Source organism: Suricata suricatta, chromosome 8 (assembly GCF_006229205.1).
Source record: "Suricata suricatta isolate VVHF042 chromosome 8, meerkat_22Aug2017_6uvM2_HiC, whole genome shotgun sequence".
NCBI classification, from domain to species: Eukaryota; Metazoa; Chordata; class Mammalia; order Carnivora; family Herpestidae; genus Suricata; species Suricata suricatta.
The window spans coordinates 46,568,593-46,581,680 of record NC_043707.1 but is presented as its reverse complement, the minus strand read 5'-3'; the positions used below and the strand labels follow the sequence as shown (position 1 = coordinate 46,581,680).

At 47.8% G+C, this 13,088-nt stretch overlaps 1 protein-coding gene across 1 annotated transcript in view; it reads right to left on the bottom strand.

Annotated features, from left to right (window-relative positions):
* CASQ2 (calsequestrin 2) overlaps positions 1-13,088 on the bottom strand; it is a 64,215-nt gene that overhangs the window by 7,962 nt on the left and 43,165 nt on the right. Inside the window, exon 8 of the mRNA XM_029949470.1 lies at positions 7,092-7,146. Within this exon, the coding sequence (XP_029805330.1) occupies positions 7,092-7,146 (55 nt within the window). The remainder of the gene's footprint in view (positions 1-7,091; positions 7,147-13,088) is intronic.

Sequence of the window (13,088 nt, the reverse complement as noted above, 5' to 3'; positions counted from 1 at the left end):
AAAAAAGTGAAGGAATAAAAATTGGGTCCTGCAAGAAAAATCAAATGGATTGGGATTTTTTACATAAACCAGAGAAGTGAAAATTTTGGCTTAATGCTTATTTTTAGGAATATACAAGGTTTTTGTGTCCACAGAGAAGTAAGGAAACACAGAACTCATTCACAGAATGAAAGGATAAATGAGGTTGACATTAAAGCAAGAGAAACCTCATCCAGATCCAAGGGCAGCTTTTTGACTTTCTGGATGATGCATTCCATAACGGTCATAATCCTTCTCCTCCCTGGATATTTTCAAGAACAGAACAGGAGGAAGAAGCCTGGCATGATGCTTTAAACACACGGACCCTTGGGGCAAACGACCTAGGTCCAAATCCTGGTTCTGCCATTTTGAGTGTGACTCAGGGCAAGTTACTTAATTCTTGGTTCCTCATCTGCAGAAGTGGGATGCTGATAATAACAGTACCTGTTTCATAAGGTGGTTGTAGGTTCAATGGGTTCATACTAAAGCACTGAGATGGTGCCTGGCACATAGTAAGCTTTAGCCTTTATTCCTAAATCATCTGGATCCTTCTGCTTGAAGACAAGGAGCCTAACCATTTATCTCTCCATTGAATGTAGTGGAAATAAATACAATGATCTGGGCACAAGCGGTGGGTTGGATACAGTCCTGTCCCGGTGCAGTAGACAAGACAGGCTCACGGGAAGTTACACGGGGAGCCAATATGTCATGGGGTGGCTCTTTCTGGTCCCTGTTAATGATTCTATGACTGAAGGCTTCAGGGTGGCTGTGTCAGTGGGTGTAACTATGAGAATCTTGCCTCAGTATGTGGGTTAGAGCAAGGTTTAACTCCTTTGTTTTATTTTTATTTATTTATTTTTAATTTTTTTCTAATGTTTTATTTATTTTTGAGAGAGAGAGAGAGAGAGAGAGCATGAGCAGGGGAGGGTCAGAGAGAGAGTGAGATATAGAATCCGAAGCAGGTTCCAGGCTCTGAGCTGTCCGCACAGAGCCCGATGTAGGGCTCAGACCCACAAACTGTGATATCTGAGCCGAAGCCGGACGCTCAACCAACTGAGTCACCCAGGCGCCCCTAACTCCTTTGTTTTAAAGTCGTTAAGCTAACTTGGATATTCCTGACAGACACATTGTCTCCCCTTTATTCCCAGCCTTGAATGTAGGTAGACCTGCTGGAATGGATTCTCATGCAACTGGGAAAGCTTGGGTTAAGGTAGCTAGATCAGTCTCCCAGGCATTTAGTTGCTAAAATTGTAAGTTACAAGTTCAATTTCCTCTTAGGGAGAGCTTCTGTTTCTTTGTAAGCCAGGTGTCCATGCAGGTGTCTTGGAAAAGGGAAACAACCCCTATAGAACCTCCCTTTTTGACCAGGAAGACAGGTGTAGGAAGCCATATTTCACTTTTGTTCTTCAATGTAAACCACAAGAAGAGTCCACAATTGGAATCATGTGAATGAATGGATGGATCTGAAATGGATAAATGTCTCCTTCATCAGCAATGCACTAAGCTTAGAGGCCTTATAAGATTGTGACTACGTATCCTTCATTCATTCTTTTTTTGTTGTTGACAGAGAGGGAGAGAGTGCAGAGTGTGCATCTGTGTGCATGGGGGAGGGGCCGAGGGTGAGAGAGAGAATCTCTCAGAGCAGAGCCTACGAGGGTCTCGATCTCACAACCTTGACATTATGACCTGAGCCAAAATCAAGAGTTGGATGCTTAACTGACTGGGCCGCCCAGCCGCTCCCATGTATCTTTCAGAAGGAATAGTCCACAATTTTTTTAAAAGCTAGATTTTTAAAAAGGAGGAAATATTATTCTATGATTTGGAGGCCAATAGTTATTTAGACACCAAAACTACAGGACTCCCCTCTGCATTTAACCTTCACATCTGATGCTGATGAGGTTAGGAAGATTTTACTATCTGCATTTTAAAGAGGATGGAATTGAGACACAGGGAGAGTATGTGGCTCGCCTGGTGTCCCCTGAGAGTCAGTGGCAGAACCGGGATTGTAACTCGGGTGTTTGGTCTGCATGTCTAGAGCCATTTCCCTGCTCGTCTCCCTTCCGAGGTCACAGCTGTTGCCATCTTCCTTCCTCAACATTGTGCCTGAGATTCGTGAGCTGAGTGGGAAAGCTTCCACAGTAGGGAAGCAAGGGGCTCCAGAAAACAGCATGGCGGTGGCATCCTCTGGGGCAGTTGGACAGGGCCACTGCCTCCTCCCAGCCCCAGTGTGTCTGGTTGGCCAACTCAGCCATCTCCCTGAGTGTGACTGGGGTCTCAGAGATCTACCTAAATAGAGGGACCTGGCACTGTGAGAACTGTGACTCCCTCCCTGCCACACGGGCGTGGAACCTGAAGTCCCATGACCCAGGGCTGAGGGCTCCTGCGGACCCAGGTTTCCCACGGCAGCCAAGAGGCCTCTGGGAATCACAGCTCTGTGGGAGGGGAAACCGATGATTACGCTCTCCTCCTCCCAGGCAGGGAGGATCTGGTGGGAATGAGGCTGCATCAAGCCCCGGGGGACCAGTACCAGGCCAGTCCCGGCAGTGACAGGAGCCAGGGCCCTGTCTGGCAGAGACCTGTGTATCTCAGAGCCAAGCCCAGGGGCTTGGGGCCTGGGTTTGAGCCCCAGTTCTACCACTTGTTAGCTATGTGGCCTGGTGACATGACTTAAGTTCTCCATATGTTTGTTTCCTCATCTGCACATCGGGGAAGATGCTAAGGACCATACCTCGTACATAGGGTTGTTGTGAAGATTACAGGCACAGTTCGCACTTAGCAAGGACCCGAAAAAGTTTGCTAAATCAGATTTACATCTGGAAGCTCAAATCCACAGTCAGCACTCCTACTGGCGACAGTCGGTCTCAAAAGCATTTTATAAGAACCCCAGGCGGTTGCAATCCAGGGTTGAAACGGAGCTTGGAGACGTTCATTCCCGGGCCAATCAGCGCACGCACTGCAGCCGGTCCTTGTGTTTCCAGCTTGTTAGTGCGAATGCTCCCCGGCCCTTGGAGGATATCCATCCAGCATGCGCTCATGTAGAAACGCCAGTCTGCAAACGTTTCAGCAGGTGTTATAAAGAAGATGTCAGCCTGATGCAGACACATCTGGGGGCAGCAGAGGAGAGACGTTCATTTTCAAACCTGTCCTTCTAGGGCCCAGAGAGCAGCCACTGCAGTCTGAGGACCAAGCTCCCAGGTGCCGGTGTCTGAAGGGTCCTAGGAGAAGAGCGCCTGGGGGCCCAGGATAGAGGGTTGTATTCCAAATCTGGGAACATCAGTGCACAGCCACAGCGGGAGGGAGGATGGCTGACTTCCCTCCCTTAATTGGCGCTCTCCTCTCACTTCCCCCTTTCTCCAGCTCTCCCTGCCCATCCCTCCCCAGGCCCCTCCCCATCTCAGTGGTGCAGCGGCATCACAGGCATAGTCAGAGCTGTCTAGGGCCAGGCAGCCGGCAGGGCCGGTAGTGTGCTCAGCAGCACCGTGTCCAAAAGGCCTGCAAGGAATCTTCAGCGCACCTTGTGATCGGAGCACACTACGGAACTTCGGAACTTCCCGGGGCTTTCACATGGTGGAGGTGGAGGGGGTGGTGGAAGGGCAGCAGAGGCAGGAGGGCAGCTGAATGGTCCCTGGAGGTCAAAGGAGGTAGTAAGTGGGAGGGGCTGCATGCCGCAGCAAGGTCTGCTGGACTGGGAAGCCAGACAGCCCTCTCTCTGCTCCATTCTTGCTCTGCTCCCCAACCTTCAACACCCCCCACCCCCGCGCCCGCCCCACCCCGGGCAGGTCACCTCCCTTGGCCTCAGCTTCCTCAGTTGTAAAATGGGAATAAAACCTGGAACGCCCACATGGGGCTCTGCTGCCTAAGCAGACAAGTGATCATGACCGTCTTCATCATAATCAGGACGAATTCAGAGGTCAAGAAAGCCCTGCTGGGATTTGAATCTTGGCTTAGGCACAGCAAGTGACTTGGGTCATTTAGCTCCTAAAACCCGCTTTGCTGATTGGAGCTGGGTTGCCCATAATCACGCATTATCTCGCAGAGTGGCTTTAGGGACCACATGAAGTCCTCTCCATACAGCACATTTCCTCAAGACTGTTAGCTCCTTAAGGAGACCCGTATGCCCTTCCTGGATGTATGGCCTTTCTTCTGCCAGTGGGCATGGGTTTGGTTGGGGCAACTGGCCACTTACAGCTTGTTAGCAAGAGAAAAGCAAATGAGGAACCGCCTTCTGGGCAGGAATGAAACTCCTAGTGCTGCCGCCAGGCCTCTCAGCCGCGGGTTCCACATCAGTGACCTTCGGATAATGACTGACTAGCCGCAGAGTCCGGACTTCGGCAGAAAAGTCTTTCCCTTTCCTAGCCCTGAGTGGGCCAGGCCGTCCCTTGATGAAAAGATCTGCTTCGAGCCCCCACGCCCCCTCTTTCTTCCGGCTCCTCAGGAACAAGCCCCAGCTTGGGCTCCTCCGGGGAGAGACACAGATTCGGGCCCAGGGATATTTGTGCAGGGAGGGGGCGGGAGCAGTTTCAGGAGCTTGATTCATTACAGTAGCAATCTCCGTCAAACAGGTTCCTGCAACTTCTTGGAGGCCTCTTTGTTCCATTGTTCCAGAGAGCCAGACAGGCTTCCCCACAATCCTGGAAGGGGGCAGGTGGGGCAGAGTTGGGGGGGAGGAAGCTCCCCTCCCCCCACCGGGAGTCTGGCCAGCGGCTACCGCTGTGGCAATTCCATCTCTGTTCACACAACACCAGGGATCCAACACTGTTTGATTGTAGCTTGTAAACCCTGGGCAATTAGCTTCCTTTGCTATTTTCTCCTCCGGGATCAGAGGGGTAGCCAGAAACTGTAGAGAGAGGCTGGTAGCATACTGGCATTTCTTTCTCAGACAAAGACTAGATATCCTGGAAGAATTTTTTTGATTCTGCAAGTCAATGATGGGAAAACTGAGACATCAGTCAACATTCAAGGAGAGGGGAGGGGACCCTCAGTAATTTGGAGCCTGAATATGGTTTTGTTACAGTGGAACAGTATTTGGCCCTAAAAGAGAGTGAATTACTGATACACGCTACATAACGGAGAACCTCCAACACATTAGGCCACGCGAAAGGCACCAGGCATAAAAGGCCACAGATTACATAATTCCACTTCTACGAAATGCCCAGAATAACCAAATCCATGGAGATAGAAAGTAGAGTAGTGGCTGCCAGGGGCTGGGGGAGGAGAAATGGGAGACACTGCTGATGGGCGTGGGTTTTCTTTCTAAAGGCATGAGAACATTCCGGAATTAGAGCACAGCTCTGTAAATATACTGAAGTCGCACTGAATCACACACTTTAAAAACGTGAATATTGTGGGGCGCCTGGGTGCCTCAGTCTGTTAGAGCATCTGACTTCGGCTCAGGTCATGACCTCACATGATCTCTGTCAGCACAGAGCCTGGAGCCTGCTTCAGATTCTGTGTCTCCTCTCTCTGCCCCTCCCCTGCCCCCACTCTTTCTCTCTCTCTCTCTCTCTCAAAAATAAATAGACATTAAAAAATTTTAAGGTGAATATTATATCATGTATGAATTATCTCTCAAGTTTAATTAAGAATTGTATAGAACATTTAGGATTCGGTCTGTAAGAACTATGCAGGCTGATAATCTATTGACGACCTGGCAGTGAAGTCTCAGGGCTCAGTCTCCGTCAGTCCTGTGCTGATCTGATCCCCTCCTGACAGCTGTTTATTGAGCACCTGCTATCCGTCAAGGTGCCGCACAAGGACCAGGTACGCATTCATGGCCAAGACAATCCCTGGCTCCCTCATGGCCTACCATTAATTCCTTGTGCCCTCTTGAGAAGTTGGCTCCGCTTCCCGGAGCTTCCTGGCTCCTACGATACCAGAGGCCCCAGGCAAATGCCATGGTTCTACATCACCCGGAGCGGCTCCCAGACCCAGTGGCGCATGAATACTCCCTCAGAGCTCTGTGAAATGATGGGTTTCTTGTTCTAGTTGGCCCCACGTGCTTGTGATTCCCTGCACGGGCAGCTTTGGAACCCCTGCCCGGGCACCCCATGGCCCCAGGCCTGGCTGTTTAGCCATCCTAAATGGAGCCCCCTGCCTTCTCTGCTTGCAGTCTGGATTTGCCAGGTCTCCCCAGATGCACTCCTGAATGCCCACTTACACCTTCCCTTGGGGGACCCTTTATCCCACAGAACAGTGCCAAAGGGACCTAGCATTTTACTGCCAGCAGTATTGATTCCCCTTGCGGTTCACCCTTCACTGATGTTAAAAAGAGTGAAAGCAAGGGACGTCTGGGAGGCCCAGTCCATTAAGCGTCTGACTCTTGATCGCAGCTCAGGTCATGATCTCACGGTTGGGTTCTGTGCAGACGGCATGGAGGCTGGTTGGGATTCTCTCTCTCCCTCTCTCTGCCCCCACCCCCCCACTCAAAATTAATTAATTAATTAAAAAAAAAGAGCAAAGCCAGGAAATAGTCATCCAGGTTCCAAAATAAAACAAAGTTACTCAGAGTCATTTTGCACTTTAGAAATTAACTGCTAGTTTTGTCCAGTTCTCATTATTTGAGGGAAGATTTTCTATGAAGTTTCCCAAGCACAGAGAGGATTTTACAAACCAAAGGGTACGTTTGTTGTAATTCTAATGTAGGATTGTTATTTATATAGGCTAGATCACAACACCGGTAAATAAACTTTTAATATGAACAGAAGCTCTCTCTCTCCCTCTCCTTCTCTCTCTCTCTCTCTCTCTCTCTCTCTCTCTCACACACACACACACACACACACACACACACACACACTGAAAAGCTAGGATGTTTTTATATCCTCCCCAGCACTCAGTGCTCCTTCCTAGTTTGGCCAGCTAAGCAAAACAGAATGAGGTTCTGATCCACCCACATCTTTGAGCCGCGAGCACTACTGAAAATGAACTCATACCTAACAGGCGACCACCAGGGGGTGCCCAATATCTTGCAGTGGCCTTGCAGACCGGAAAAGAGGGAGGAGAAAGGAATGAGGGCTGGCAGAGGTGAGAAGGAAGATCTTGCTTAAGGTGCAACTGCAAGATTGGGGGTTTCCTACCTGGGTCACTCCTCTCTGCAAAGGCCACAATGTGGATCCCGTTCAAATCATCTTCCTGGAGGAGAAAAGAATCAAACATTACACCCCCAGGTGGAGACATTCTAAGGAGCAAGTCGAGGACAGACGGGGAGGCTGGAATGGAAATGGACAGCCGGAGGCAGTGGAGGGGCAGTGGACGTGAGGCGGGGAACAGAGGGGTGCATGGTACAGAAGGAAATACCGAGGAGCAACTGGGAGGAGGCAGCATGCTGTTTGACAAATGGGTTGGCGAGACAGTAAAACACCCACTAGACACGAGACATCAGCACTGAATGGGCCTCACTCCCGTGGGCTGCTGGGTCCAGGAGAGCCGCAGTAAAAAGCAAAAGGAGGAACAAATGTGAGTCTGGCTCTCCAGGGGCTCCCAGGGCAACATACACTCTGCACCCAGCTCAGTAAACCCGGTTGTCAGCCTGTGTTTTGAGAATTCACCACCAGACCCAGCAATTATGGGAACTCCGAATGGTGCTGACGGACCCGGAAACCGGCCCCAAACTGGTAGCAGACAGGACTCTTCGGTAAACTAGGAAGTGGGTCTGTTCCGTTCACATAAGAATCATACACAAGTGTAGGGCTTCTCTGCTAACACCCCTCCTGTTGAAGAACCTGGATAGTCAGTAAAGGGCGCCTTGCTGACTGTCACTTTCCAGGTTCCTTCCTCGGGGTCCTTTCTGCTTGAGTTCACAGCTTGCCCAAGCAGTAAAGGCCTGTAACGCCTTTCTAGAGCGTGGGAGGCAGTGGGAAGAGTGGATTTGGGGGCTAATGAAAGCTGAGGGTGTGACGCTGACAGGTGGGCGTGGCTTGGAGGGCGGGGCCAGGCCAAGACTCCAGACAGTATTTCACATCTGTGGGCAAGTGGCACTCCATATTTCTAGGTCCTGGACAGAAAGGACCATACACTTGTATTTCCTTCGCATCAGTTCATCCCACTGAAGGAAGAACGGGAGCTCTGGAGGACCCTCTGTCATGAGAACCGTAATTTCCCAAAAATCATGGAGAGGAAGATGCAGAAGAAGGAGGCACTGGGGAAAATCCGAGTGAATGCCCATGAAAGGGAGTCACCAGGCACCCTGGCTAACACACCAGAATCATCCTACAGAAAAAACTCCAGGCAGCTCAATCCTCCCATAATCCCCGCTTTCATTTCAATTGATTTTAATGCGGTGCAATCCTATCTAAATGCTAATTTTTTTCTCCGTTTGAGTTTGGAAGGGACGAAACCTCCAAAAATTCTAAGAGAGATTAAATGGAAAATATTATTGTTAAAAACGAAGAGAGTGGGCCTGGGTTTGGTCAGATGCCCCAGGGGAATTGAATTTTACAGATGTATATGTGTGGGTGCCCGTCTGTGTGCAAGTTTATTACACAAATCCGACAGCAACCAGAAGGAGAGTCTGAGGTTTGACTGTTTTACATTTGCTATTATCGCCAAACAGAATATCCTGATCAGTTCTCATTAGGTGGTCCTGTGCCTCTGTCTCCTGCCATCGGGTGGAAGTGAGCAGCATTAACTCTGTGAAACAGGCTTCATTTCTGTGTGCGCTTCTAGAAGGCGTTTGGAAATTGGTTTTGGAATTAAGAATCTATATTGGTTTGCTAAGAGGCTGCTCATGATACGGCTGTCACTCCCCAGGCCTAAGACGGTGCCGGGTGGAGGGCTGGTGGGGCTCAAAGATTCAGCACGCCGCCCTGTACTTTACACTCGCAAAGAAGTGGGTGCATGTCGGATGCCAGGTGTTTTCAGTAATAAACTCACAGAGCGAGAGTCCACGGGCAAACCTAGAAATCAGGGTTGGTCCGTGAGAACGCAACGTCCATGAGTGAGGAAGGACCAGGAGACCACTCACAGGGCTCAGAGCACGAGGGGCTTTCTCCTAACCCCACAGCCTTTGCTCCAGATCACCCCTTTGTCTTCGGATCACATTGCCTTGGAAACTATCTTTTTAACCATTATTCCCTCCTCAGCTGGATAGCAAGCTCTCTGAGGGACAGGGTTGTGCCTTACAAATAACAAATATGGTTAAAATGGCAACAAGAGTATCTGCTGCCGCTTGCCATTTTTGTGTCAGTACTTTGTAAGTACATCATTTCGAAATCTCAAATGAATGACTGTCTTATTCCTACTTAGTGCTATTCTTTAAGCACTTACCTAAGTGACTGGGATTCCAGCCAGTTCTGTGTGGCCCCACATGCTGTACTTTCTCACTGAAGGGGTCCAGAATAAACCACTGTGGCATAAAAATTACTTTGATCTGAAGGCATAAGAATTCCTGAAATCCCTTCCCTACCTAAAAACAGAGCCGCCCAAACGAACTCAACTGTCATACACCCGCTCCCCAGGAGTAGCTCTAATTTCTCAGATAGATATGATCACAAAATTATCAAATCTCCCATCTATTCCCCAAGGGCCCATTTCTCTTTCCAAAAAAAAAAAAAAGTCATTTGTTTTTCCATGAGTTCTCTTTTTCCTCAACCTTCTAACAGGTCACCTGTTCTCCCAGAAGTGCCTCCTGCCTCTTCCATTTCCAATTAAGATGACATATAAGCCCCTTTTTGAGTCATATTTCCTTGTAAACTCCTATGCATAAATCGGTCATTAAATCTATTAAATCATGCTAGTCTGTGGGCTTCAGCACTAAACCGAGGGCGGTAGAGGAAAAGGTTTTCTTCCTTGACATCACCTATAGCAGCAGAATGGGTTCCCCGAGTCCCTGCAGGGTGTGCAGGCGTTTCAGACTCAGATTAGTGACTCTTAAGTTAAAGGAGGCTGATAAGGAGCCTTTATGTAATGTGACCGAGCCCCCAGATCCCCCAAAGAACTGGAGATTTAGAATTACTTTGGTGAATACTTTACTCTGAATTCTCTTTCACTTTCTATGTCCATCTGTCATAGCATCCGCATACTGGATTGGTCTTGTGTGTTTTGAGACTGTTTAATTTGCTTGAACTTGTAAGGACACATCAGCAATGCCCATTTTTATAACCCCTGTGCTAAGTACAATGTGATAGGTTCTTATTAATGCCCACTGACTTAAAAAAAGAATATGGTGATCAAAATCCTAAACACATAGAAAATATTAGAGATTTCAAGAAGAAACTAAACATCAGTTACCCACTAACCAGATAAATTACCACTGCTCCTGTTTTGCTCCGTTTCCTTCTAGGTTCTGTTGAATGTTTGTTAACTCTTGTTGAGTGGAGAGATGCAAAGAAAAAAACATGGATCTAAAACTACAGGCTCCCTGGTGCAATGGAATGCCCCAGGGGCTTATCTGGAGACTTCCGGCCCCCCTTTTAGAAGTACTACTTTGTTACTGTCACAGACAGAGGATCATTTTAGAAGGAACTATTGACTTCCAACCCTGTGGGCTTTTGCCTAGGACTCTGACCGCTTGCCAGGGCTGAAAGCCAGCTGGAAGGTGAAGTGTCAAAGAGGAGGGGACAGGTCAGCACTCAGCCTGGACTGCCTTGCCCCACCTTGCTATTCTTTGAATATTCAAAATACACAAATAGCTATTCGATTTATACACAGCAAGAATTGCTGCCCACCAATGTCTTTAGTAGTAATCAATTCTGTGTTTTTTATGGCTTGCTGCTTTAAAACCCTTCACAACTGGGGACAGAGAAAGGCCAATAGTTGCTTTAGCTTGACTTTGCTTTTCTATCTTGTTTATTTCGTGATGTCTAGGGAAGTGGGTGGTGAAATTAAAGGTTTCCAAGTTCATTAACTGGTCACTTTCTCCAGCATCTGTAGTTTAATTTGCTGCAGTCAAGTGGCCCATGGAGATGCTGTCCTTTGGAGCAGAGCTCTCCTAGATGGGCAAAGGTGGATGGGGAAGGCGCATGGAGGGTGGTGCCCCAGAAATCCCTCTGATGCCTCCTCTTTAAGGATGGTAAGATGATGCCAGAGGGTCTGTCTTGGCTTCCTTCCCCAGCTGGAGCCTGGGGGCTGGTCAGGTCTGCCTATGGCCTCTGGGGAAGTCATGCGGGTATTTCGAAATGGGGTGCAGGAAAGAAGTAAACCCGTCTAGCTGCCCTTTCCTCTACCAAGTTTAATTTTTTTTTAATTAATTTTGAGAGAGAGAGACACAGAGTGAGTGGGGGAAGGGCAGAGAAAGAGGGAGACACAGAATTGGAAGCAGGCTCCAGGCTCTGGACTGTTAGCACAGAGCCCGACACAGGGCCTCAAACCCACAAACCATGAGATCGTGAGATCATGACCTGAGCCAAAGTCGGACCCTCAACCGACTGAGCCACCCAGGTGCCCCACCTCTACCAGGTTTAATACACAGCCCTTTCCTGAGTAGGAAACAATTGAATATATAGTAATGTGGGAAATACCACCGTCATTGTTACGTTGTAGCAGAAGGCTCTAACTTACCTTTTCCCTTAAGTGAAAGGAAGCAGAGAATGACTTCCAGGGAAACCAGACAGTGGACTCTTCCTGAGCACTTGCCTCTCATATACTGAGAGAGAGCATTTTTAGTGGCCAGTGTGGGGTGCTGGGGTGTTTGCAGCCAGGGGGAGGGGTAGGACACAGGTTCTTGTGCTGTGGCACGTGGTGTCGTGGGTGTGATATGCTGTGTCAGCGAGAAAAGGCTTGAAGTCAGGGCATCTCTTAGGGATGAAGAAAATAAAAAGAACTAAGAATAGAGACCATAGCAGAACAGAGCAGTGATAATTGTTCTCATTTTAAAATGGTACTTTGTGGGGGCACCTGGGTGGCTCCGTGGGTTGAGCATCCGACTTCAACTCAGGTCATGATCTCACAGTTCACGGGGTTGTGCTCCCCATTGGGCTCTGTGCTGACAGTTCGGAGCCTGGATCCTGCTTTGGACTCTGTGTTTCCCTCTCTCTCTGCCCCTCCCCCACTCATGTTCTGTCTGTCTGTCTCTCTCTCTTAAAAATAAACATTAAAAAAAATAAAATAAATAACTTAAAAAATAAAATAAATAAAATAAAATGGTACTGTGGGGCACCTGGGTGGCTCAGTCAGTTGAGCATCTGACTCTTGGTTTCAGCTCATGTCATGATCCCAGTGTCATGTGATCGAGCCCTGAGTCGGGGTCCATGCTGAGCATGGAGACTGCTTAAGATTTTCTCTCTCTCCCTCTGCCCTTCCCCTACTTGTGTGCAATCTCTCTTTTTTTTCAAAAATAAGATAAAATAAAATAAAATTTTTAAAAAAAGATACTTTGTGTCATGAAAGATAAAGACCAAGAGCCTAGTTGGGATTAAAGACAAATACAGAAACATAACAACAAAGTATCAGTGTGAGATCCAAAATCAGATCTTGGGCCAGGAAAAAAAAAAAAAAATATGTGTGTGTGTATATATTTTTGTGCTATAAAGGGCACAAGTGGGACACTGGTCAATTTGAATAAGGTCCACAGATGAAATAGAATTTTACTAATCTTCTGATTTTGGTAAGTAGACTGCGGTTATGAGAGAAATTCCTTGAAACACCTGAAGTATTTAGGGGTAAGGGGAGTTGTATCTGCTACTTACTCTCACATAGTTCAGGGAGGAAAAAAAGTCTGTATCTGTAACTGTCCAGAGGTGTGTGATAAAGTAAATGAGATAAAATGCTAACATATGGGGAATCTGGTAAACAGATCATGGGATTCTTTACATTATTTTTAGTAAGTCTGAAATTATTTTAAGTAAAAGGTAAACATAATTTTAAAGGAATATTATTTTTAAAGCACTCTTATACTCTTTTGTTATTTTTAAATCTAGTAACAAGACCTTTCAAAGGTTAAATTTTGGGGGGCACCTGGGTGGCTCAGTCAGTTAAGGGTCCGATTTCGGCTCAAGTCATGATCTCACAGTCCGTGGGTTCGAGCTTGGCATTGGATTTTGTGCTGACAGCTAAGAGCCTGAAGCCTGTTTCAGATTCTGTGTCTACCTCTCTCTCTGCCCCTCCCCCTTTCATTCTCTGTCTCAAAAAGAAATATA